We start from the raw sequence: 27,832 nt of genomic DNA, 5'->3' as shown, positions 1-27,832 counted from the left end.
AGAATTTATCTGTGAAGCCATCTGGTCCTGGACTTTTATTTGTAGGGAGTGTTTTTTATGACATATTCAATTTCATTTCTAGTGATCAATCTGTTCAGTTGATCTGTTTCTTCTTGGTTCAGTTTTGGCAGGCTGTAAGTCTCTAGAAAGTTTTCCATTTCTTCCAGGTTGTCAAATTTGTTAGCATACAATTGTTCATAGTATTTTCTTAAGGTTTTTTTGTATTTCTACAGTATCCATTGCGATTTCCCCTTTTTTATTTCTTATTTTTTTTTATTTGGGTTTTTTCTCTCCTCATCTTGGTGAGCCTGGCCATAGGTTTATCAATTTTGTTTACCTTTTCAAAAAACCACCTCTTGGTTTTATTGATTGTTTTTCTCTTGTTTTTTGAATCTATTTTATTGGTTTTCTCTCTGATCTTTATGATTTCCTTCCTTCTGCTGACTTTAGTTTTTTGTTTGTTCTTTTTTTACTAATTTATTAGGTTGTGGGTTAAGTTGTTGATTTGATGTGAGATTTTTCTTCTTTTTTGAGGAAGGCCTATATTGCTATGAACTTCCCTCTGAGCACTGCTTTTGCAGCATGCCATAGATTTTGAGTGCTTGTGTCTTCATTATTATTTGTCTTGAAGTATTTTTTAATTTCCTTCCTAATTACCTTATTGACCCTTTGGTTTTTTTAGTAGCATGTTTAGTCTCAATGTAGTTATTTTTTTCTCATTTCTTTTCTTGTGGTTGATTTCTAGTTTCATGCCATTGTGGTCAGAGAAGATTCTTGAAATAATTTCTATACTCTTAAATTTGTTGAGGTTAGTTTTGTGCCCCATTATGTCATTGATCCTTGAGAATGTTCCATGTGCACTTAAGAATGTATATTCTGAGTTTTTTGGATGTAATGTCCTAAAAATGTCAGTTAAGTCTTAACTTTTCTATTGTGTCATTTAGGATCTCTGTTGCCTTATTGATTTTCTGTCTAGAGGATCTGTCCACTGATGTGAGTGGGGTGTTAAAGTCTCCTACTATGATTGTATTCCCATCAATTTCTCCTTTTATGTCTGTTAGTATTTGTTGTAGGTAACTGGGTGCTCCTATATTAGGGACATATATATTGACGATTGTAATATCCTCTTCTTGAATGGATCCTTTTACCATTAAATAGTGTCCTTCTTTGTCTTTCTTTATGGCCTTCATTTTTAACTCTATTTTGTCCGATATGAGTATTGCAACTCCTGCTTTCCTGTCTTGTCCATTGGCATGGAATATCTTTTCCCATCCCCTCACTTTCAATATATATGTGTCCTTTGCCCAAAGGTGAGTCTCTTGTAGACAGCAGATTGAAGGTTTTTGCTTTTTTATCCAATCTGCCATTTTGTGTCTTTTGATTGGAGCATTCAGTCCATTGACATTTAAGGTAATTATGAATAGATATGTATTTATTGCCATTTTAAACCTTGTTTTCCAGTTGATTCTATGTTTCTCCTTTCTTCCTTTCTTTTTTTGGTTGGATGATTTCCATTTATTTTATGCTTAAATACTTTTTTTTTTTTTTTTTTTAGTTTTTGTGAATGTAATGTGAATTGGTTTTGATTTGCAGTTGCCCTGTGTTTTTAAGTATGTTAACCCCTTCCTATATCTGCTTGCTTTAGGCTCATAATCATATATGCTCAAACACATTATTAAAAAAAAAAAAAAAGAAAAATGAATCTATATTTTCTTACTTTCCTTCCCCACATTCTGATTTTGTCGTCCTTTTTAAACATCCTCATGTGTATCCTTTTGCTCTTCCTTGTGTTTATCAGCACTTTTACAGTAGTTTTTTTTTTTTTTTTTTCTTTTTTAGATCTGTATGCGGGTTTATTTAAGTGATTATTTTCCAATTGTGGTTTCCTCCATCCTATTTCTTCTCACTTCTTTTATATTTAGAGAAGCCCTTTCCGTATTTCTTTTAGAATGGGTTTAGTATTGCTGTACTCTTTCAGCTTTTGTTTGTTGGAGAAATTCTTTATTTCCCCTTCTATTTTAAATAATATTCTTGCTGGATAGAGTATTCTAGGCTGCAAATTTTTTCCTTTCAGCGCTTTAAATATATCTTGCCATTCCCTTCTGGCCTGTAGTGTTTCTGTAGAGAAATCAGCTGATAGCCTTATGGGGGTTCCCTTATAATTAATGCTTTGTTTTTCTCTTGCTGCCTTTAGAATCCTCTTTTTGTCTTTAACTTTTGCCATTTTTATTATAATATGTCTTGGTGTGGGCCTATTTAGATTCAACTTGTTTGGGGCTCTCTGTGCTTCCTGTATCTTGATATCACTTTCCTTTATATTTTGGAAGTTTTCAGCCATAATTTTTTTCAAATATATATATATATATATATATATATTTTTGTCTTTTGTCTTTTTGTCTTTTGTTGTTGTTGTTGTTGTTGTTGTTGTTGTTGTTGCTATCTCTTGGGCCGCTCCCTCGGCATATGGAGGTTCCCAGGCTAGGGGTTGAATCGGAGCTGTAGCCACCGGCCTACGCCAGAGGCACAGCAACGCAGGATCCGAGCCGCGTCTGCAACCTACACCACAGCTCACAGCAACGCCGGATCGTTAACCCACTGAGCAAGGGCAGGGACCGAACCCGCAACCTCATGGTTCCTAGTCAGATTCGTTAACCACTGCGCCACGATGGGAACTCCTCAAATATATTTTCAATCCCCTTTTCTTTTTCTTCTCCTTCTGGAATTCCTATTTTGCATAGATTGGACACTTTATCTTATCCCATAGATCTCTTACATTGCTTTCGTGTTTTTTCATTTGTTTTTCTGTCTGCTGTCCTGATTGGGTGACTTCCTTTATTCTATCTGCCACATCACTAATTCCTTCCTCTGTATTATTCATTCTGGTCTTTATTGTCTTTAGCTCAGTTTGTGTCTCTGCAGATGAATTTTCTAATTTTTCTTAGTTCCTCCTTATATTTTCTAGTTCTTTTCTAAAGTAATCTGCATTACTGTTTATATCCACTCTTAATTCCTTCATATTCACTATTAATTCCTTCAGTATTTTCACTGTCTCCTTTTTGAACTCAGTGTCTACTAGGCTGCAGAGTTCTGTTTCATTGTTTGCTCCATCAGGTGAATCGTCCTGTTCTTTTAACTGGGAATGTTTCCTGAGCTTCTTCATCTTGCTTATATTTTTATTTTTCTGTGAGTTTAGGTAAACCAAACTGTAGTCTTGGAGGGCTATTTCTATGCAAGAGCACCCCTTTGTATTTTGTGGGGCATTACTATTTATTTTTGGCATGGGAGTTTGGATATTTGCTGTCTCTTTCTTTGGTGTGAGCAGGCTATTATCCCCAGGGTGCTGAGCGTGTTTCTAGAGAGAAGGAAGCAGTGGGTAGAGCTAGTAGTCAGTGCCTGGTAGCTGGGGTCTTGACAGTAGCAAGGACCTGAAGGAAGGTGGCACAAGCTACTCCTAGTTTCAGAGCCCTGGGACATGTTAATGAGCCTTAGGCAGATTTAGGCAGTGCCCAGAGCATTTGGCAGTGGCAAAGGCATGGTGTGTGAGTTCCCAGGGGAGCGAGAGCAACAAGAGGTAGTGTTTGATTGCAGTGCCCTCCTATGAGGTGATTAGAGCCACAAGTGGTGCCTGTTCAGGACCCTTAGTGGTAGCAGGCCATGCCCACCTCCAGAGTCAGTGATAACTATGGTAGTTTGCCCTTGCCACCTGCAGACCACACAAGAAGCACCCTGTCTCACTTAGCCCACACAGGAAGTGGTAAACAAGCTGCTCGTGATTGCAGGATCCTGGGAAGTGACAGAGATCAAGCTTGTGGGCACTGCCCAGAGCATTCAGCAGTGGCAGCATCTGTGCCAGTGTGCTTCTAGGGGTGCAAGAGCAACAACAGGTGGCGTTTGGTCACAGTGCTCTCCTCTGTGTACCCTTAAGGTAATGGGGGCTCCAGGTGGTGCTTGTTCTCGGACCCCTAGTGGTGGCAGGCCATGCCCACCTCTGGAGTCGGTGATAATTGTGGTGATTTGCCCCCGTGACCTGCAGACCATGCAAGAAGCACCTCGTCATGCTTAGCCCCCACATGAGGTGCTAAACCAGCTGCTTCTAGTTGTAAGTTCCTGGGAAGGGACAGTAATCAAGCATCTGGACACTGCCCAGAGCATTTTGCAGTGGCAGCAGCTGGGTGGGTGTGCTCCCAGAGGAGTGAGAGCAACAACAGTTGGTGTTCTGTCGCAATGTTCTCCTCTGTGTTGCCCTCTGAGGTGGTTGAGGCTGCAAGTGGTTCTTATTCAGGGATCCCCAGTGGCAGTGGGCCATGCCCACCTCTGGAGTCAGTGATAACTGCAGTGGTTTGCCCCCACCAACTGCAGACCACACAGGAAGCACCCCATCCCACTCAGCCCACACAGGAGGTGCTGCACCAACTGTTCCTGGTTGTAGGGTTTTGGGAAGGGACAGTGATCAAGCTTCTGGGCACCACCCAGAGTGTTTGGCAGTGGCAGCTGCAAGGCAGGTGTGTTCCCAGGGGTATGAGAGCCACAATGTATGGTGCTTGGTTGCAGTGCCCTTTTTTTTTTTTTTTTTTTTAACCAACCCCAGAGGTGACTAGGGCTGCAAGGGGAGCCCACTCACAGCTCCCCAGTGGTGGCAGGCCATGCCTCTCTCCGGCCTCTGAGAAGACTGTTGCAATCTGCCCCTGCCATCTGTAGATCACCAAGAGGCACCACGTCACACTTAGCCCCACACTGTCCCCAGCCCACACAAGGGGTGCCCAGCCACCCACAGCCTGTACGAAAAGCTCCCAGTCTCCCTCAGCCCAAGCAAGTGGCTTCTTGCCACCCGTAGCCTGCACCAGATCCGCCCCGCCATCTGAGAGCCCGTGCATACGTGCATGGGGAGATTCCTATGGTGGTCCACTCCTCCTCTTTTTGCCCTCCTCAACTATGCCGCCTTGCTTCTCCTGCCAGCCCAGACCTTCTCCCTGGTTCTCTCTGCTGTGGTGTTCCACTCTCCAGCCCATAGCACACTGCTGCCCAACCTGTGGCACACAGCTCCTTAGCCCCTCAGGCTGTACCCACACAGCCAACCCCAGTCCTCTTCCCGGGACTGACCTCCGGAGCCTAAGCCTCAGTGCCCAGCCTCCACCCAAGTGTCTCAGGCTTGGTGTCCGGGTGGGTGGTTCAGATGATCTGTGTGGCTCTACTTTGCCCTCCTCAGTGCAGCTGCTATGCTTTTCTTCTCGACTTTGAGGTCCCTCCATCTCGGCTGATCTCCCTGTCAGTTACGTGGCTTCCCAGGGTGTGGGTTCCTTTTCTCCTTCACAACTCCCTCTCAAGAATGCTAGTCCCATCCTGATTCCTTTTTTCTCTCTCTCTCACTCTTTTTTTCTTTTGTTCTACCCAGTTATGTCGAGTTTCTTGCCCTTTTTGGAGGTTTAAGTTCTTCTGCCAGCATTCAGTAGATGTTCTATGTGAGTCATTTTACATGTAGATGTGTTTTTTTGATGTGTTTGTGGGAGAAGGTGAGTGCGATGTCTTACTCCTCTGCCATCTTCATCCGCCTCCCCATTGTGTTTTTCATATTCACCTTTGTGGCCTGGGAGAGGAGTAGGAAAAGCTGATGAAGAGAGTGAGTAAGATCTGCATTGAGTGGAAGGTGGCAGCCATAGTATAAATTAAGATAATTTAAATTAAATCTTCTAAGAATCTTCCTCAAGGCCCAAGAACACCTTTCATGGGAAAAGGATACACCCTTGGCTAGATGGAATCAGGCAGAGTGCTTCCAATAAAACTTGCAAAGGGATATGAGAAACCAGAATAGCTCTTCCTCTTCTGGTTACCTCATCTCATCCTGAGAAAAAAAAGAAACAAGAATAGCGTAGAAAATATTTATTCTTCAATCTGAAGTACTTAGAGGTATAAAAACAAGCATCAGATAAGGGAAAATTAACCCACTTATATTGAAACAATACAAGTTCTTGATAGGGCTGTCCATGCCAAGCATACATAATTAGAAAAGAAGTGTCAAAGGCAACCATGCCAAAGTATTAAAGTAGCAAATGTTATATATATGTGTGTTTGTGTGTGTGTGTGTGTATACCTATCTACAGAAAGTAATAGCTTTTAAAGCATAGTAAAAGAGCCTGTTCTCCCTGCTTTCTTTCTTGCTTTCCTCAGCACTTCCCATGCATTCTCCACAGAGCAGCAGAGTGATCTTTTCAGAAAATGAATCAGATTATATCTTAACACCATTGAGTGGCTTCTCATTGCAATTGTAATAAAGTCTACATTCTTCACTATGACACATCAAACCCATATGCCCTGACCTCTGCCAACCCCTTCAACTTTACATCATAAATCTTGTACCTTATATACTATGTTCAAGTCATTTTTGTCTTTTTATTATTCCTAAGCAAAGGGTCTTTACTATTATTTTTTTCCATCAAATATTCAAGTATTTCTTATTGTTCAGTCAGAGATCATATGTTAACTTGTCAAAGAGGCCTTCCCAGAACACCTAATTTTGCCATACTTGTTAATGGTCTGTTTTATCCCAGACCATAAGATCTGTGAAGACAGCAATCTTGCCTGTCTTGTCTACCATCATATTGCCAGTGATTACAGCCAGGTGTATAGGTAGGTGCTTAGAAAATTGTAGTTGAATGAATGAATGAGTTAAGTGAAAGTGGCAGTGAAAGTGCTAAGAGAACAAAGTAAGAATAAAGCAAAACCATTAAAGAAAGAATACATTATTATGTATTCTGTCTATATAATTCTCTTTATATAATAATAAAATTATTTTATTCTAGGTGGTTTTCTTTTTTTCTTTCAGTTAAACACTTAAGGAACCATTACTTAAAATAACAGTACAATAACTATGTCACAAATATCCTTTATCAGAATGCTTGAGAATGCAAAGTAGCTCAAAATATCCTATTTCATGTATAAAAACTTCATACTATGCCAGGTACAAATTTATAAACACTTTGCTCATATTAGCTGAAATGCTTGAGAAAACTCTGAATTCTTAAAATGTTGTTAACAACCTCTAATAACTATAGACCTGTAAACAGGATTAAATAAATTTACCAACTACTCAGATTAAAATTGTGTTCCTCTATTGAATGATAGCTTCCTAAAATACTATTGTGTACACAGCATTAAATTAGATACTGTGGGAAAAACAAAAAAATATTAAAGATCCTTTTTATCATATCAAAGAGATAAAACTTTACAGTATAAACAGTTAAGCAGTGGAGTTCCACAGTGGCTCAGCAGGTTAAGGATCCAGCATTGTCACTGCAGCAACCTGGGTTGGATCCCTGGCCCTGGAACTTCCACATGATGCTGGTGCAGCCAAAAAAAAAAAAAAAAAAAAATCAAGCAGTGACTAGGTATATATTTTACAGGTAATTTTTCACCAAATCTTTTACATAAATTTGTTCTTCAGTGAATGTTAACAAGATATTTCTATATGTACTTGTACATTTCTTCATTATTACTTCATGTGTATAAGGTGTAACTAGTATTATGCCAATAATGGGCACATCTTGCCTTCATATTCTGCTCAGTTGCAATTTTTTTGTTATTAACTACTAAAGACAAATTTTATCATAAAGATAAAGCCATATGATACTTAGGCAGGGCCAGCTAAAAGTTTGGAAATGGACTATGTAACCCTTGATTCTAAATTTTAATACCTTTAGAGATTCAATTACTAGGTTGCAAAGAAAAAAATAGGATAAACAAAAATGCAGATTTTATGGGTAATGTTTAAAGAATTATGAGGTTAAAAATTAATTGCTTTCACCTTGTTAATTAAAAATCTCCTATAACATCTGAGATTATTTCAAGAAACTCCCCATAGTCATCAAAGTAGAAAAGTAACAGAACACCATTTTTATGTTTCTTTGTGTACACTAACTACACTGATTTACATTCTGATTTAACTTAATATATTTTTCACTAAAATCTTCTAAAATTTATATTGGTTCTCTAACTTAGAAATCTAATTTCTAGTTTTCCCTTTATATAAATCTGTGATTAGTGAGATTATTCAGACATATAAATTACCTTACTTATTAAATTTATGATATCATAATTTATAATACTTTTATAATGTAATGTAGGAAAGAAAAGTGCTTAGCCACATGAATAAAAAAGGTTTATTTTCCACTATATTCAAGTTGTATGAAATATATGTGCTTTCAATATTAATAATCACTAGAAACTTAGGTTGGTTTAAGCAGTGTGACAAAGTAGCTCAAAATATCCTATTTCATGTATAAAAACTTCATACTATGCCAGGTACAAATTTATAAACACTTTGCTCATATTAGCTGAAAAATCAACCATAGTTATTACAACAGAGTCTTTTGTATATCTCTCCAAGGATCAGTAAAGTACAAAAGGTTGTTAAGCATGCATCTATTACAAAATGACTTTGTCAGCACTTTAGGAAATAAAAACATAAAATAGAAGAGAATAGTTCAGGTTTCAGAAGTCATGTAAAAACTAATTGAAAGCAGAAAAAAAATGTATAACCCTCTCAATGATTCAAGTCATGAGAATATTTTATAATCCTACATTTATATTAATCATTACTTAGTGAAAAATAAAAAGTAGAATTGCCCACATAGACAGTTTTGTTTAAACAGATCCATTTTTCAGTTGAAGACAAAGTAAGTATACTTACATGACATACTTGTATGTTGTACTTTACATAATGTACTTCAGTTTTAAAATTAAATTGTCTTAAAAAACATGTAAGGGATTTTATATTAACGATGCAATAAAATATTGAATGTCACATAACAAAGTCATTTTTGAAAAGAATTGTTATCACTGTAACTTAGATATGTTAAAATCTCTGACTCAAGAATTATTAACAATTTTGAGTTTAATTTAGGAGACATTTGTGCAATAGTAGCTGCTTTAGCAGTATTTAATGATACTTAATCTAATGTAAGCACAGACTTTTGTGTAATTCTTTGGTGGATTTTACGAAAATGTGATAACCAGAAGGTTTTATTCTTTTTAAATAGTACTTTGTACCTGTAAAATATAATAAAATATAACATAAATGAAATATAAATTTTATTAAAATTTTAAAATAAGAATTTATTTTGTCATGTGATTCATAACTTTTTCATTTATTTAAACTTAATTTTTATTACATTTTAATTTTAAAAGTAGGCCTTTTAAAAAAATCACCCTGATTGTTCTACTCTACTCAATATGTAATATAAAATAATATCATTTTTGTTTTTTATATGTTTTCTGTAAATGGCTTAAGTTATTAATCTTTTTTTTTTAATTTTTTTTTATTTTCCCACTGTACAGCAAGGGGGTCAGGTTATCCTTACATGTATACATTACAATTACATTTTTTCCCCCACCCTTTCTTCTGTTGGAACATGAGTATCTAGACAAAGTTCTCAATGCTATTCAGCAGGATCTCCTTGTAAATCTATTCTGAGTTATTAATCTTATTAACACTTTTATTCTTCTTGCACCCTGAGGTAAATCTGTGCCTCCTAAATAATATTTATGTCTTTGAAGTTTAAGTACAAGTTGCTGTCAAAAGAAATGTATTCTCCTAATTATGCCCAGAGCAAACACTTAAGAGACCCAATAGAATCGTAACATACAAAAAACAAAAAACAAAAAAAAACAGGCATCTTTGCAACATGGTCTCTTAAAAATGGCCTCGTTTTTCAGTCTGATTAGTTGTAAAACTTTACAATAACAAGTCCTCCTACCATAGTCATTGTTTAGTTTTTAAACTTCCACAATTCTAAAACAGAGTATATTCATATCATATATTTGTTTTGCTATAAGATTTCTGTAAGTACTTTCATTTATGCTTTTACAGTCCCTAAAATAATCTTTTTATGTGAGTAAAAAAACCCTGCTTTTAAAAATTTCACCCTATGTATCTTAGGCTGTTTAGTGTAATCTAAATGTAATGCATTCGCTATTAAAAAGTATTTCAACTTTGAGATGAAATTTAATTGACTTCTTAGCCAAGATATTAGTAATATTTTGATACAGAAAATTTTATTACTACAATTAAGATGATAAAGAAGATGTTTTATTTTAAACAACATATGTTCCAGGAATCCACATTTATAAAGCTTCTACATCTTGAAAACTGGGCAAGGAAAGGGAGAGCCGGGAATGAAGGCCAAGTATAGTCAATCTAAAATATAGTCAAGAAGAGCCATATTTCATAGACATTTTTAGGCAGTCTTAAGTTACTGCCTTGAAATTTAAACAGTGTGGCACTTGTAGATTTAATCATTCAGCAGACTAACAAATGCTTTGATAACTTTTACATGTTAAGACACATTGAATATGTCCATTATGGACATAGTTTAACTGGTATAATTGGAAAAAAGAACAACAGACCAGTGGGAGAGGAAAGTTGAATTGATACAGGCTTGAGTGTCGGAGAGAATGATAAAATCATTAAAATCTCTCGTGAAGTTTTCTGGCAAACTATATTGCTGGGAATTGAATAGGTCCGAAAAGAGGCGGGTGAATGAGTTTGTTCTTTTGACCTCTAGAAGCTCACACCACAGTGGGAGAGATCAACTTTAAACAAATAATTGTCACTTGGTGCAATAAATGCTATAATAAGTTATGTGGAAGCACGAAAAGGGAAATATTAAAATCCCTGAACTTGTTGTGGGAAAAATAAAAACACAGGTTTTATTTTTGTATAAAGCAGGAGGGGCTATGCATTCCAGGCAGAGGGGATGACATGTACACAGGTACAGTGTTGTGACTAAACAGAGCCTATGGGGTCAGAGAGGAGGAAGTTGCAAAGAGGGGGTTAGTCAGTTTTAACCTTGTGTACACACCTCTCTTGGCTTTGTTGCTTCTCCTCCTCCCCTTCTCCTTCCCCTTTCTCCTCCTTTTCTTCTTTCTCCTCCTCCTTCTCTTGGTGATTAGTGTTAGCATTCAAGCAATGCCGCAAACTCATTACAATGTCTCCTCAACACTGGTATATCACACAATGTGACAAGTGTGGGAAATTCACTGCGAATCATGAGCTAGTAGACCAGAACTTGTGTGGGGCTAGTTTGTGACTGTCCTTATATGCCATTTTAAATATTAGTTGATCGTTGAGAGGATCCTAGAAGCTCTGGTTCTTTGAGAGTCACTTTGTACCAGAATCATAGAATTTATATTAGCTCTATATAATTCAATAGCATTCACTAAATAAATTAGCAAATAAACTTGTTCAGTTTAGAGACCCAATGTTTCCTTTCAAGTATCCCCTCAAGGGAGTAGATGCTGGTATTTAAGTAATAAATGTCCTGCAAATTTCTAAGGTGTCTTGAAAATCTCCATTTTATTCTAAAAATTGATATCATTTTATATTCTATCCTGTGTTATGGCCATGCTTTTTTTTTTTTTTTTTTTTTTGGTCATTTTGCCTTTTCTAGGGCCGCTCCCACGGCATATCGAGGTTCCCAGGCTAGGGGTCCAATTGGAGCTGTAACCGCCAGCCTGCGCCAGAGCCTCAGCAACGTGGGATCCGAGCTGCATCTGCGACCTACACCATAGCTCACGGCAACGCCAGATCCTTAACCCACTGAACAAGGCCAGGGATCGAACCCGCAACCTCATGGTTCCTAGTTGGATTCGTCAACCACTGCACCACGATGGGAACTCTTGGCCATGCTTTTTAAATTGGCAAAATACTGCATATCACTAAGTAAAGGTGATATCCAAGAATATAAGGCACATTTATCTCATGGCATTAAATGCACTCTACTTACTGTCTGCGTATCGTTGAAGTATCTATGTACCCCGAGATGGCCGCTAATGTGAAGTTGGCACAGTAAAAAGAGCATTAGTCATGTAGATAGATCCTTTCGCTCTTTTTAAAATAACTATTTTAGACAAAAAGACAAAAAAAAAAAAAAAAAAGTTTGGAGTTCCCGTCGTGGCGCAGTGGTTAACGAATCCGACTAGGAACCATGTGGTTGCGGGTTCGGTCCCTGCCCTTGCTCAGCGGGTTAACGATCCGGCGTTGCCGTGAGCTGTGGTGTAGGTTGCAGACGCGGCTCGGATCCCGCGTTGCTGTGGCTCTGGCGTAGGCCGGTGGCTACAGCTCCGATTCAACCCCTAGCCTGGGAACCTCCATATGCCGTGGGAGCGGCCCAAGAAATAGCAACAACAACAACAACAACAACAAAAGACAAAAAGACAAAAAGACAAAAAAAAAAAAAAAAAAAAAAAACTATTTTAACAGTTCTTAGTAAATAGTAGAGCAGTCACAATTACTGTATAACTATTATTTAAAACATCATTAAAAATTCTGGATTATTCCTATATAGTAGAAAAATTTATACCAGCTAGTTTGGAATTTATGGGACATTTAACATATTTTTTCTTTTTTTAATGATTTTTATTTTTTCCATTATAGCTGGTTTACACTGTTCTATCAATTTTCTACTATACAGCAAAGTGACCCAGTCACACATGCATATATACATTCTTTTTCTCACATTATCCTCCATCATGCTCCATCATAAATGTTAACACATTTTTTTCTATTGGTGATTGTAATTCATTATTCTGGTAAGTGACCAAGAAGTTTGTCTTCTCTTTGGAAAAGCAGCATTTCATGTGTTTAAAAATTAAAGATCCAGAGTTCCCATCGTGGCTGAACAGAAGCGAATTTGACTAGCATCCATGAGGACACAGGTTCGATCCCTGGCCTCGCTCAGTGGATTAAGGATCCAGTGTTGCCATGAGCTGTGGTGTAGGTTGTAGATGTGGCTTAGATCATGCATTGCTGTGACTGTGGCATAGGCCAGCAGCTACAGCTCTGATTTGACCCCTGGCCTGGGAACCTCCATATGCCCCAGGTCTGGCCCTAAAATAATAATAATGATTTTTTTAAAAAAAGAGAGAGACCAAGAAAAACATTAATAAGAAACTAGAAAATATAAAAAAGATTAACATCCAATTCTAGAAAACAATATTGTTCTACCAATGATAATTTGATTTAGAAATCTGTATTATGGGAATGTTACATGTTAATTGTGTATATTTCATGTTATTAGACTTTCAGAACCTGCTTTTAGTTTATAATTGATAAGACTAATTGTATGACATTTTTGATATCAATAACTTCATGTAAAAGTTTTTTATCATTCCCCTCCTAAATGTCTGCATAAATCAGTAACCCAGAAATTTAGAGGCAGTATAAAAATGAATAATAATTTAAGCATATTCTATAAAAAGGTGCACATATCTCGACCTCAATATTTCACAATGTATAAAAATACTGAAACCAATATAATAAGTCAGTTATACTTTGATTTTAAAGAATTGTTTTGAGGTATAATAAAGTAATGACACTAGTATTAGAGAAATCATTTGACTTTCTCCAACAGAATGTCATCCCTTGCAACAGGGAAATAGGAAATTATTTCCATATTGTTGCCATTACCTGCAATATTTTAATGCTTTTAGAATTGACTTCGGAACCCATTTTACATTCTTTTAAATGTTATTTATAGTGGTAAATAATATTTTTATTTCATCACAAGTGTATATCTTAAGACTACCTCATTCACTTTGAAAGAACTGCTTTTGCAAATTCAAACATATTGCTTCCACTTTCATGCTGTAAATCTCTTCTTGCTTCCAGGAGCTACATAAAAATTTTTGTCAATATTAGTTAACTTAGTTTTATAAATATTTAGTAGCCCATGTGCATTTTCTGTATTTGTTTTTATAAATGGGTATTTTATTCTCATAACATGAGAAAGGATTAAATTAATTTTGAATAACAAAATAATCTAGGTTAAATCTCATATTGATATTTTGTACATGTATATATATACATACAGTCATAAGATGATGAAATTTGAAATTCAAAAGGTGAAAATACTGAAAAACAAAGTAAGCCATTTTTTTCTGTGTAATTCCAAGTCTATTCTTAAATCTCCTAAATGAATTTTATTCATGGAATTACACTTTGAACATTTTAAAAATTCTAACTAGGGATTTTTCAAACACATGCAATGATTAATGAGAATATGTGACTATGGTTTTCTTTTTAAGGAAAAAGAACGTTTGAAGCAAGAAAAACGTGATGAGAAAAGATTAAATAAAGAGCGTAAACTAGAGCAACGAAGGTTAGAATTAGAAATGGCGAAGGAGCTAAAGAAGCCTAATGAAGACATGTGCTTAGCAGACCAAAAGGTAATTCACATAATTCATTAATTTTTTTTAATTAATGAAATGATCACATAATTCGTTAATTTTTTCTGTGTTCTCACCTGATTCCTTCTCCAGAGCTGCCATTATGAAGGCCTTGCCTTTTTAGCTAGAGAGGTAGATTCCCAAGTCTAGGTCAATCTGTCTCTCCGGAATGGCCACCAGCAAACCTCTCTAGAGCCCTGTGTTGATAGTTGCAATTTTTACTATGTAAATGGAACACTGCCAACCTTTTTAATTTAAGTAGAAAGACTGCAGAAATCTCCAAAAATGAGTTATGGAAGTTCATAGGATTTCTATGTTTCATTTGGCTCTTCCCAGGCATGTAGGTACAGAAAGATCTAACTCCTCCGCATGCCTCTATAGACATTTAAATATGTAGGCTTTATAGTCTCTGACCTCCTTCAATGCTTTAGTGATGGTAGCTAACTATTGAGTATGTTAACTACAGGCCAGCCACTATGCCAAGTGCTTTAAATCCATTTTCTCATTTAATCTTCACCACAATCCTATAGAATTGATATTTATGCCCATTAACAGAAAACTTGAGACACAGAGAGGTTAAGGAACTTACACAAGATTATACAGCAAATACAGCAACTTGGATTTAAGCCCCGGTTTGTTAAACTCCAGAGCTCATACTGTTTATGTCCTGAAAGCCAAGAAATGTGTCCAACCAAAGTACCCCATGTGTGTTTTCTCTTCCATCATGCTTCACAGATTTGTAATGTTGCTAAAATACATAAAAGTAATGACTTGGAAAGAGCAAAATCATCTTGATGACTGGCATGATTTCACATGCTTATGAGTAGAAATCAATTGTGTTTGACTATAGTTAAGAAGATATTCCTATCATCTCTGTAATAGTCTCAATAATAGTTGTTATACTTGGTCAGTAGCATCTATATTTACTTACATTCATCTAATATATAAATAGTAATTGTCTCTTGATTCTGCAAACTCTTTTCTAAAGTGCTTAAAGCAAACTTTTAGCACCCAAGTGGAAAATTTAATTATATTAATATTCTATTTATTTACTTAGATAAATGCTTTTAAATAAAATGAAATTATGCATACTGGTTTTAGTCAATTGGATTTTTAAATTTCCTAAGCACAAAATGGATATCTTGGTTAATTAACACAATTAATAAGCTCATAGTGAGTAATTTTTTTAAAATCCTAAGTGAGCTTTTTACTTGCTAATCCTAAATGATCATTTTTTTAATCCTAAGTGATCCCAAGTGATATTTTATTTTTAAGTCCGTATGCACTATAGCAAATATATGTAAAATATATGTAAGTCCAATTTAAGCCTGACTTTTGTTACCTTTGTTACATAAATTTTTAGAATCATATGGAAATGAGTATGTCTAATATGGTTCAGACTCAGAATTAAATGTTTTCATATGTAACAGAAGATTTGTATAGTATCAGCTATTATCCATAGTTCTGTGTTTCCACATATTATTAGTAGAAAAGGTCTTTGGTTAGTTATTAGGTGCAGAGTGGAAGAAGCTGTTTTTTGTTTGTTTGTTTGTTTGTTTTTGTCTTTTGTCTTTTTGAGGGCCGCACTTGCGGCATATGGAGGTTCCCAAGCTAGGGGTCTAATTGGAGCTGTAGCTGATAGCCTACACCACAGCCACAGCAACACCAGATCCGAGCCGCGTCTGCAACCTACACCACAGCTCACGGCAACACCAGATCCTTAACCCACCTTAACCCACTGAGCGAGGCCAGGAATCGAACCCACAACCTCATGGTTCCTAGTCGGATTCATTTCCTCTGCGCCACAACGGGAACTCCAGGAAGCTGTTTTGAGCAAGAACCAATTCAGATAAATAGAAATATTTATAAGCCATATTTTTTCCCAATCAGAATTGAAAGTATTATTATTGAATCCCCATCATGGACAAAAATGTTTTTAATTTAGATTATCTATTTCTTTTTTTTTAATGTCCATGATAACTGATAGTATAATTTAGTCATTAAAATGTTAATATGTGAGCATATTTGAGAAGTAGAAAAAGAGGCAACTTTCTTTCTTTTTTTTTTTTTTTTTTTTTTTTTGCTATTTCTTGGGCCGCTCCTGCGGCATATGGAGGTTCCCAGGCTAGGGGTTGAATCGGAGCTGTAGCCACCGGCCTACGCCAGAGCCACAGCAACGCGGGATCCGAGCCACGTCTGCAACCTACACCACAGCTCACAGCAACGCCGGAACGTCAACCCACTGAGCAAGGGCAGGGACCGAACCCGCAACCTCATGGTTCCTTGTTGGATTCGTTAACCACTGCGTCACGACGGGAACTCCCAACTTTCTAATTGTAGTACAGAATTGATATAGGCAGGAAATCAAAAGACTGATAAGTTGGAATACTACTGGATTCTTATTATGGGCATGGTTTCTGATTATGTGCACTGAGTAATTTATCTGCATTCATTAGCTAAAGATGGTACCACTCTCTCCGACCTTAGTTTCTGAGCTTCCAAAAGGGTGTGAATTATAAATCAGTGTCCATCATTAGAAGAAGCTATTGCACATGCCCTACTAGGTATGTTCATGTTAAAGTACTTTTGAGCTATTTATTTCTTATGTTATTTAATTTTTGCTCCAGTTATATAACCCATGCTTTGTCAATATGCAAGCTAAAATTAACATTGTCTTTTGTAGAGATCTAAGTTCATGCTGAGTTCAAATAAAGAATTTGTGTGTGTGTGTGTTTGTAAGGCCATACCTGCGGCACATGGAGGTTCCCAGGCTAGGGATCAACTCAGAGCTGCAGCTGCCAGTCTACACCACAGCCACAGCAACACAGGATTTGAGCCAAGTCGGCCACCTACAGCACAGGTCACAGCAACACTGGATCCCCGACCCACTGAGCAAGGCCAGGGATTGAACCTGTATCTTCATGGATACTAGTCAGATTTGTTTCCGCTGAGCCACGATGGGAACTCCCAACCAAAATTTATTGATCGTTACTTGTATTCAGGATTCTATGCTTCCTACCATGGGATTACAGAAATGCCCCCAGGGAATTTAAAATCCAGAGGAAAAACTACTGGTATAATACAAGAGGAAGGAAGCAACTTATTTTACTTCATGAAATACTAAATCATGGCTTTTAAAATTATTTTTTCTTTCTTTATTTTATTTCATTTTCAGCCTTTGCCAGAGTTGCCCCGTATTCCAGGACTTGTTCTCTCTGGAAGTACATTTTCAGACTGTCTCATGGTGGTGCAGTTCTTACGAAACTTTGGTAAAGTTTTGGGCTTTGATGTGAATATTGATGTTCCAAACCTGAGTGTTCTTCAAGAGGGATTGCTAAATATAGGGGACAGCATGGGTGAAGTACAAGACTTGCTTGTGAGGCTCCTCTCAGCTGCTGTATGTGATCCAGGTCTAATTACAGGATACAAGGTAAAAAAAAACAAAATATAATTTTTTAAAATTTGTACTCTCAGTGCATTAATAGCTGGCTTGAGCATATTAACAGAAGATTTGTGTAGACTGGTCCAGTTTTTTCTACATAACATCTCGGAAAGTTAAAGGTAGATTTTGCTTTACATAAAAACTGGTACAAACTTAGAAAAAGCTGGTTCAGGAAGTTCCCATCGTGGCTCAGCAGTTAACGAACCCAACTAGCATCCATGAGGACGCAAGTTCGATCCCTGGCATTGCTCAGTGGGTTAAGGATCTGGCATTGCTGTGAGCTTTGATGTAGGTTGCAGACCCGGCTCAGATCCTGAGTTGCTGTGGCTGTGGTGTAGTCCAACGGCTACAGCTCTGATTCGACCCATAGCCTGTGAACTTCCATATGCCATGGGTGTGGCCTTAAAAGACAAAGAGACAAAAAAAAAAAAAAAAGAAGAAGAAAAAAAACCTGGTTCATAAAGCCTAAGGAATGTAAATCATTCCCACATTACTTTTTTCTTGTGGCTTTTGGCAAAAACTAAACTGGTTTAAGGAAATACCCCAGTGATATTCATTGAAACAGAGAATTCATAATTCATAAAGCCATGAGAACTTATGTATGCCTTCTGAAATTATACTGTGTTCTCTCTGAATTGCTGTGATTAACTTGAGGCTAACTGATCAAGGCACCTACAGAGACTCTGTACTGCTAAGTGGATACTCAATAAGTTCAAATTTATTTTAATTCCAATTAAGATACACATTACAGTCAGCTTTGCTCTAGATAATATTATAGAGAGAGAAGCTTCCAAATGCACCCATTACTTTTTCCTCCATCTCCCTATTCATTCAGCATACCAGGCGATAAAATCCATGATGCCATAGAGCAAGAAAACACAGTAATAGTACTCCTCAACCTCTCCGCCACCTCTATTGATAGATAAAGCCTGGAAAAGCTTGGGATAGTTTATGCAGTCAAGGGAGGGATGATAGAACTATTTTTTCCCACCAGTTGTGCTCACCTAACTTTTAACCAAGGTTTTGAAGAAGGAACAGAAAGATTACAAGTACCTGAAAACTTGTCTATCACCTGTTGACTATTTTATCTCCACTTCATAAAAAATGTAAATAAAGCCCTTGTCAATAATATCTAAATCATGTAATAGCAATATTTAAAAGTCTTATTGTTTGTATATTATGAGTTGTTACGATCATTACTGATAAAAATGCCAAACTTTTATAGGCCAAAACAGCTCTTGGAGAACATCTGCTAAATGTTGGTGTGAATCGAGACAATGTTTCCGAGATTTTGCAGATTTTTATGGAAGCACACTGTGGGCAAACTGAGCTTACAGAAAGCCTGAAGACCAAGGCTTTTCAGGCTCACACTCCAGCACAGAAAGCCTCAGTTCTGGCTTTCCTGATCAATGAACTGGCATGCAGCAAGAGTGTGGTGAGGTAAGAGTATGCCCAGACATTTCTGGTGATTCTTTTCTGTTTTGAATTTGCCTAATAACAAAGTAATACAAATTGCTTGTGGCGAATGCTGAAGTTTCAGACTACCACAAATAAAAAAAATTAAAATCACACTAATCTGGCCATTTAGAGATTACTACTACTGTTTAATGTATTTCTTTGTAAAAATTCTTTGCAATCTATTTGAAAAGATTTTTTGAATCATACTGCATACAATCTTTGTAACCCTTTTTGTTAATTTAGTTATTTTGTTATTTATTTGTATACTGAAATGTAAATTTTTTTTCTTGCTACATATTGCTCCAGAATCCAGCACTATTGCAAGAACCCAGAATTTTTCTTTTATCTTTTGTTGATACATGACTACCTGATTTTCCTTACTAGTCATTTGTAGAATTACCCACCTACTTTTTATTATGTGATAATACAAACTTAATATTATTTATTGTGTACTGATTAGTACTTTAAAAAAAAATACCTAGTCTCATTTAAGAGTCAAAGTAAATCCTGCACTCTAGTATTTGAAGATTTGGTGAACAAATCCATGTTCCTCTTATTCTTGCTATTCATTATTTTACAGATTTTAATTATGTTACTTTTACTCCTTTACCTTTCTAGGAAAAGAAACAATTCAGATATTTCAGAGCCAGGCATTTCTACCATTGCTGGACATTCTAAGTTTTCTATACATCTATTATCTACGTATTAATATAATTTTTCATTTGTTTTTGCTATCATTGGCAATCATTTATTACTTGCCAAAAAACTGCATCACTTTGCTTACTAATTTAATATATTGCATAGTGGATTAAGTTTATGTCTTCTAATAAACTTTTGCATTGGCAGTGAAATCGACAAGAATATTGATTATATGTCAAACTTGAGGAGAGATAAATGGGTTGTAGAAGGTAAACTCCGCAAGTAAGTCCTGTTTTTATTTAAATTAATATACTATTTTCTGTTTTTATAAATTCCCGAGTAAAACATACAAATTGCAAAGATAGAATTTAAACGTTATTTCATCTAAGAATTAGAAAATTAAAGCTTAAGCTGAGGTATGAAATTAATAAAATTCAGGGCCAGAATTTTTAATGTACAAAAGATATGAGATTAATTGAGCTCACATGCTTCAAACTTAGAAGAATATCAGTTTATCTTTTTTCTTTCAAAGGCAAGGAATCGCATATTCTAAGGTTGTTGTTGCTATCATGTTACTTTTGTCATAAGTGGAATCTGGTTGGAACCACCCCTTTTTTTTTCCTTAATTACTTTCTAATTAAAGTTTGCTTTTACAGAGTCTAACCTATCTAAATGTGTCAGCTTTGAAACCTAATTACCTTCCTGACAGGAAATATAATGCTAAGGTTATTCTACTTCTATGTTAAAAGAATAGTTTTTTGGCTGTAATTTGAATTGAAATTTATTTACTCAGATAGTATAGGATCAGGAATTATCACTTGGCCATCACTAGAATTAATCTTTTCAGTTTTCTGTTTTTTTTTTTTTAATGTATTCTAATTCCAAAAAGATATCCAGAATAATTCTTTAAAGTTAGTATATTCTGTAATTTCTGGGAAAATATTTCTTTTTTTTTTCTTTTCCTTTTCCTTTATTTATTTTATTTTATTTTTTTTGTCTTTTTGCTATTTCTTGGGCCGCTCCCGCAGCATATGGAGGTTCCCAGGCTAGGGGTCCAATCAGAGCTGTAGCCACCGGCCTACACCAGAGCCACAGTAACGCCAGATCTGAGCCATGTCTGCAACCTACACCACAGCTCATCGCAACACCGGATCGTTAACCCACTGAGCAAGGGCAGGGACCGAACCCGCAACCTCATGGTTCCTAGACGGATTCGTTACCACTGCACCACAACAGGAACTCCTGGGAAAATATTTCTTAAATTTAATGTTTTAGAAATTTAAATTCTAAAATGTTTATGTTTTAGAAATATAATATTCCTTTATTTTATTTATTTATTTATTTATTTTTGCTTTTTAGGGCCATACCGACGGCATATGGAGGGTCCCAGGCAAGGTGTCTAATTGGACTACAGCTGCCGGCCTATACCACAGCCACAGCAACATGGGATCCGTCTGTGACTGACACCACTGCTCACAGCAATGCCGGATCTTTACCCTTTGAGCAAGGCCAGGGATCGAACCCACAACCTCATGGTTCCTAGTCAGATTTGTTTCTGCTGCGCCACGATGGGAACTTCCCTTAATTCTAATTTTTACTGTCATTGATTTATTGATGACTGTAAGAAATGCTGTAAGGTATTTTTGCATAAAATTCATAGTATGCTCTTTAAAAGTATAGAGGGAAACCTTTTCTTCCATATCATCATTTTTTCATATTTATAGGCTCAGAATCATTCATGCAAAGAAAACAGGTAAAAGAGACACTTCAAGTGGCATTGATCTTGGAGAAGAACAGCATCCTTTGGGCACACCCACTCCAGGACGCAAGCGTAGAAGGAAGGGAGGAGATAGTGATTATGACGATGATGATGACGATGATAGTGATGACCAAGCTGATGAAGAGGAGGAGGAAGAAGAAGATAAAGAAGACAAAAAAGGAAAGAAGACTGAGACCTGTGAAGATGAGGTAATCAAATTTAGGTTGATTTTAATACTTAACTAATACTATGTGACATTGAAAAATAACACAGAATTTGAAGTCAAATGGATTTGGGTTTGAATTCCATTGTGACCTTTGACTCAGTTTGTTCATCTGAAAACCGAACATTATAATATTCATCTCAAAGTTTTTTGTGATTTCTAGGTAAATGTTAAATACAATATCTATACATAGAAAGTACTTAGATTGAATAAACAAAGTTAAATTTTCCTGTTTGTGTAATGACTTGAGAGTTTTCCAAAGAACTGTACAGATTCTTAATTTTAGATATCCTTTTTCATTCTATTAACATGAAATCTACATTTATTTTGCATAATACTTCATGCCTTAAAAGTGTTGCTGGGTTTAGTGAAACTAGTGTTTCTCAAATCCAAGTTTATTAAAGTGCCTACCTCTAGGCTCTTTTGATCAAAGATGAATAAAGCACTGAAAGTTCCCTCTCAATTTACAGTCTCACTGAGGAAGATTTACAATAAGAAAATATAATGTATATGTGTTAACTGCTTTGGTAACAGTGTTTACAATATGCTAGGCAGGTATGAAGGAAGGACGTTTAACCTTTCTGAGGAATAAATTTTCACAAAGACTCATTAGCTGAGGCTACAAGTTGGGCTGAAAGTTAACCTAGAAAAGAGTCCAGGAATCCATAGAAAAATCTTACAAGCAGAGAGAATAGCATGACTAAGGACACAGAAGCCTTGAAACCACAGTATGCTTTAAGGGACTTACATGTGCTTTAGTGTGAATAGAGAGCCTCATATGCAACAATTGTGAACTAGGAATTTAGAGTTTTGTGGTGATAGAAAGCCATTGAAGCGATAAGTGAGGGAATGACATAATCAGACGTAATTTTTTAAGTAGCTCACTATGGCAGCTCTGTGGAAGATTAGAAATAGATTTGATTACGGCAAGATCAGAGATGGAAAGATTAGTCAGGAGATATTGCAGTAGTTTAGGTGATTTGTGAGGGGTCTGAAACCAGACCAATGGAAGGAAATGACAATAAATGTTGAGGAGGAAAATGAACAGTATTTGAAGATGGACTGCATAGGTTGATGGAGGGAGAGGTGGGCCTGATTCCAGCTCTCTGGCTTGGGGACTACTTGCTTTTGTTGCCATAATGGCTGAGATAGAGAAGTCAGAAGGAGTAGAGTAAATAGATGATGGAAGGGGAGGGAATATGGAACAGATAACTCAGACAGGAAATGATGGTAGGTTTATTTCAGACATGTTGACTTTGAGATGCCTCCGCAGAAGTTCAGCAGTCAGTTGGATTTAAGAATATGAATCCTGGAGTTCCCGTCGTGGCTCAGTGGTTAACAAATCCGACTAGGAGCCATGAGGTTGCAGGTTCAATCCCTGGCCTCATTCAGTAGGTTGAGGATACGGCGTTGCCATGAGCTGTGGTGTAGGTTGCAGATGTGGCTTGGATCCCAAGTTGCTGTGGCTGTGGCGTAGGCTGGTGGCTACAGCTCTGATTCGACCCCTAGCCGGGGAACCTCCATATGCCATGGGTGCGGCCCTAGAAAAGACTATATATATATATATATATATATATATATATATATATATATATATATATAGTCTGGAAGTTATTAGCACATAGACAATAGTTTAAACTATTAAGCGGGATAAGTTTGCATAGGAGGATTGTTTTATTGATTCGACTGTGGACTGAGGTTGGAATCTTAGGGAATGTCAGTATTTAAGAAGAGCTCATAAGACTTCTTAGAGAAGAAGAACAAAGAGTTAGAAACTTTCTGTAGTGGGTCAGGGATTCTCAAGACCAAGACCACTTCCACAGTCAAAGTGATTCACAAGGATGGTTCATAGAACTCAGCACCTGTCATGCTATGGCTATGAGTTCTAGCAGTAAAAAGAAACAAAGCAGAACTAGCAATGAGAAAGGCATATGGGTCAAAGTCCAAGAGTCTTTTCCCAGTGGAGTCACACAGGATGGGCTGGTGAGTTGTGACACGTATGAAATGTTGTGTTCTAAGGAGTCACATTAGAGTCTCTGTGCCCAGAGTTTTTATTAGGGGCTGTCACATAGAATTTTGGCTCTGCATAGCATGTGCCAAAATTCCAGACTCCTAGAAGAAAAAACAAGTGTTTAGTATAAACCACATTGTTATCACAATTTAGATCCAGTGAGCTATCATCAGTTAGGATGGGGGAACCCTCCAAAATCAAGACACCAGCTAAGGGCCAACCTTGTAAGTTGACCTTTTAAAGGCTTACAATATTAACCCTTTTCTACACATGTAATAATAAAAATTTTAAAAATGAACATTTTTAAAAGGAGGGAGTGATAAGGGAGCAGGAGTCTAGTGTGATGAGGACTGAAAGTGTTCACTGGATTTGGCTGCACAGAGGTTATTGTTAACCAGAGGCAGCATCATTTTGTTAGAGGGGTTAAAAAAGCAGCCAAGCCATGATTGATTAAGAACAATAGAAAGTAAGAAAGTGAATATGGGTGTTTTGAGCATTGTGCCTCAGAAGAAAGGGTAGTTCCTAGAAGAGGACAAAGACCAAGAATTTTTCATATGTGAAAGACTTGAGATGATTTTTGATTAAAGGGAAAGAGTCAGTAATGTCAGAGAGGTGCATTGACGATTTAAGATATGAAGAAAATAACTAATGGTAGAAGATCCCTAAAAATATTGGAGGAGATTCAATTAAGGTAAGGGGGTAGGGCTAGTTCTAAAGAGTAGGCTAAAGGAAAGAAGGCAAGGATATAAAGGGGTGTGTGTGTGTGTGTGTGTGTGTGTTTAAGGGTAGCTACCATATATGGAAATGGACATATATAAAAGGGAGGTAAAGGTTACTGTTTAACTTTTACCAGAAAATAATGCTAGAAATATTGATAGGTTGCAGAATGGCATTCAAAAAACAATATACAGCCTTATACCCTCAATGCCAGGAGTATTCAGCTAAAGAAGTCTAGAAAGAACTCCCTTCCTTTCTTGATGTATCAACTCAGTATTGCCGGAGAAATAAAGAAGGCTTAGAGAGATGAATGTATTGATGGAATGTGTGAAAATAATATCTAATCAAGACCAATGACAAATTACTGAATTAAATTTTTTACTAAATCTGGATAATAATTTAGAGGAATTTATAAGACCACATCCTTCACAATTCTCAAGTAAAAATAGCATAAATGCAAAATGTTTTCATAAATTCCTCTCCAATGTTATATTTGAAACCAGAATGATAAAAATCACTAAAGTGAGCTTTATTTCTTTTAAGAGTATTAGGCTGAAAGGAGAGATTACACTGAGATTTCTCGCAGAAATTATTACTTCATAATGTTGTACTTTTGAAATCACTTGATCAAATATTTTCATGCCATGACAAATAGTGTGAAGGTTATATAATTTGGGTATCAGAATTGTAATTACCCCCGAAATGGTACTGTTTATAACCAATCTACTTCATTTTGCAAATGGAACTGCTTCCATAGCAGGCGTTAAAACTTCTCTGACCAATATTAATCACCTTTTTACAGCATTAACATCCCTTTTCAGTGCTTAATATTGTAAATTGTCTTAAGGCATTAACTCATAAACTTGACAGCTTTGTGTTGGGATTTCAATGTATTCTACTGGGTAGTCATCCCACTAAATTAGAATTTATTTACAGAAATTATTTATTTCACTTGGTTCTTTTCACATGGAGAATTATCAAACTAATGTTTTTTTTTTCTTTAAGAGTGATAAAGCTATGAAAAATAAGTAGTAATAATTTAAAAATCATTATTAATATTTTTAGACCAGATGTATCATTTCAAGTAGTATTTTTTATGAATGTTGAATTAGAGTTAATTAGATTGTAGGGTTTCATTGATCAAAATCCTGGCAGATGTGTGTCTTGTTATTAACATGAGAAAAGAGTTTAAAAACATTTGAAAATAATGACTATTTGGGGACCTAAGAAACCAAATTAGTATTTCCTTTAAAGGACTTTGGTGATTTTCTTTACAATGAAGAACTGGTAGCCACTTGGCCATTTCCTAATAAAATCAAATTTTAACTATTTAATAAACCTGATTGATAAAATAGGCACATTTATTCCTGCAAAAATAAGTTTGGCCTCTTGATTAAAGTATGGGTAGAGGGTCAGTAGTTATCCTCCTAAAAGGTTTAACTTTCAAACAGGAGATTTTTCATTGAGACCCACGTGATCCCTTTCAATTCAAAGATACTACCCTGAGACTAAGTCACAACCCTTCGTCTCGAGAATGATTCCCTCATCTCTTTACTCTTCATTCCTTCAACACATGGAGTCTTTTCCTGATTCTTAGGTTTGTGTTAAAATCTGCATGGGCTTTAACTTTACAGAGACATAAGCCTTATGGAGACATATAACTGGCTTCTTTTTTGTTTGGGAAACCACAGGGAACCATGGAGAACCATGGCAGGGGTAGAGTCTGGGTTCTTAGTTTTGTTGTTGTTGCCCTTCTCTCTAGCCTTTCAGATTCCTTCATATCTCTTAAAATTATGAGGACTCGTAGCCAAAATGCCTTTAAATAAAACTTTAGAGACATTTTACTTGTTTTTCATCATAAGAAAAGTCTTAGAAATGGCAGTTAGTTAAATCAGCTGATACATAGCTACTTTGATGTCTTATCCAAATATTTGTTGATTGAATTGATGTTTACACAAGCAAATCATCAAACTTTATCCTGCTGCTCAAATGATCACTTTAGAATCATATAGCTCTTAAACACCTATTTAATTAAAGAGTCAAGATTTAAGGGTTATCATTCTCTTTTAAATAGAAATCATGTTACTGTTGGCATAAATAATATGCCTAGTACCTTTGTAAATTGTTCTCCTAAATTTGGATAGGAAGGGGATAAATGATAGAAAACAGTAAAACTATTGAGGTTTTCCTTTCACTCTCTTTTATTAGGGAGATAACAATACTGGTCTAGAAATAATGTATTTGTGAGAGTGTTTGGTGACAGTGTGACTTTTTTTTAAGCTAATAGAAAGTGAACCTCAGAAAAAAGCTCTTATGTTTTTTAAACCTGAGATGTACCTGTATCTTCTTATTAAAGTACAATTTTCAGAAAGACAGAAAGTAAACTTATTTACACATTACATGCAAGGGACTCAGTTACTTTCAGACCGTTCTTATTTAAGTCTCACAAAAATCCCATTTTACAGTTAATATAATCAAAAGATAATGTTATCACCAATTTACAGATTAGGAAATAGAGTTAAATGATTTGCCTATATGAAATAGTATAACCGATGGATGTCCCATTTTCGCTCAGCAATTGACGAACCCTAATAGGACGCAAGTTTGATCCCTGGCCTCCTCAGTGGGTTAAGGATCCGGAATTGCTATGAGCTATGGTGTAGGTCGAAGACACATCTCAGATCGTGCGTTGATGTGGCTGTGGTTTAGGACAGTGGCTACAGCTCCAACTTGACCCCTAGTCTTGGAATTTGCACATGCCATGGGCGAGGCCTAAAAAGACCAAAAAACGAAAGAAACAATGCAGCCGAGATCTGAAGAAGCACGTAAACCTTCTATTACTTCATGCTTTCCCTCTGAAACATATACTTTGGGGTTAACTTTGCTATATTCATTAACTAGAATGAAAAATTTCATATTTTCATTCATATGAAATACAAACTTTCCATTTATGAAATCACTACTATAGGTAGTCAGAATTATTTTTCTCCTTAAAGCTCAGTGTGTTCAAAATATAACATCTTTTTTGCTCTAAAATGACTCTTTCAGTTAATGGTACCAATGCTTTTGCAGTCTCCCAGACTTAAGCCCTTAATATCATAAATTACTCCTTTCTTTATCTTGCTCACCCTCTCTGCCTCATAACCCTGAGTTACCAGGACTTCATAATTCTATGTAATATCTCTTATATCATTTGCTTTTCTCCATTTTCTCTTACTTTTACCCTAGTAAGGCCCACATCCTCCTTTCTTCTTGAATCATTTCAGCAATCTCCTAACTAGATTTGCCAGTTGTATTCCTTTCCCTCCTCCAGGCCATCTTACAACTATTGCCATATTAGTATTTGTAAAATATAGTTCTGATGTT

At 36.3% G+C, this 27,832-nt stretch overlaps 2 protein-coding genes and 1 long non-coding RNA gene across 3 annotated transcripts in view; 1 reads left to right on the top strand and 2 right to left on the bottom strand.

Moving 5' to 3' along the window:
- Positions 1 to 27,832, bottom strand: part of LOC146395936 (uncharacterized) — a 1,175,949-nt gene that overhangs the window by 234,232 nt on the left and 913,885 nt on the right. The window lies entirely within an intron of this gene.
- The window catches only part of DAPL1 (death associated protein like 1), a 933,549-nt gene that overhangs the window by 407,908 nt on the left and 497,809 nt on the right, over positions 1 to 27,832 (bottom strand). The gene's annotated exons all lie outside the window — the stretch shown is intronic.
- BAZ2B (bromodomain adjacent to zinc finger domain 2B) overlaps positions 1 to 27,832 on the top strand; it is a 394,559-nt gene that overhangs the window by 328,117 nt on the left and 38,610 nt on the right. The window contains 5 exon segments of the mRNA NM_001445102.1: positions 14,077 to 14,217; positions 17,393 to 17,647; positions 18,885 to 19,099; positions 19,964 to 20,038; positions 21,481 to 21,724. Of these exon segments, the coding sequence (NP_001432031.1) occupies positions 14,077 to 14,217; positions 17,393 to 17,647; positions 18,885 to 19,099; positions 19,964 to 20,038; positions 21,481 to 21,724 (930 nt within the window).

This window comes from Sus scrofa, chromosome 15 (assembly GCF_054392235.1).
Source record: "Sus scrofa isolate SSC_HxYL_T2T_F1_AM1 chromosome 15, Sscrofa_HxYL_maternal_Yorkshire_Landrace_v2.0, whole genome shotgun sequence".
NCBI classification, from domain to species: Eukaryota; Metazoa; Chordata; class Mammalia; order Artiodactyla; family Suidae; genus Sus; species Sus scrofa.
Note: the sequence above shows the minus strand (reverse complement) of the source record. Positions and strands in the feature narration are given on the sequence as shown.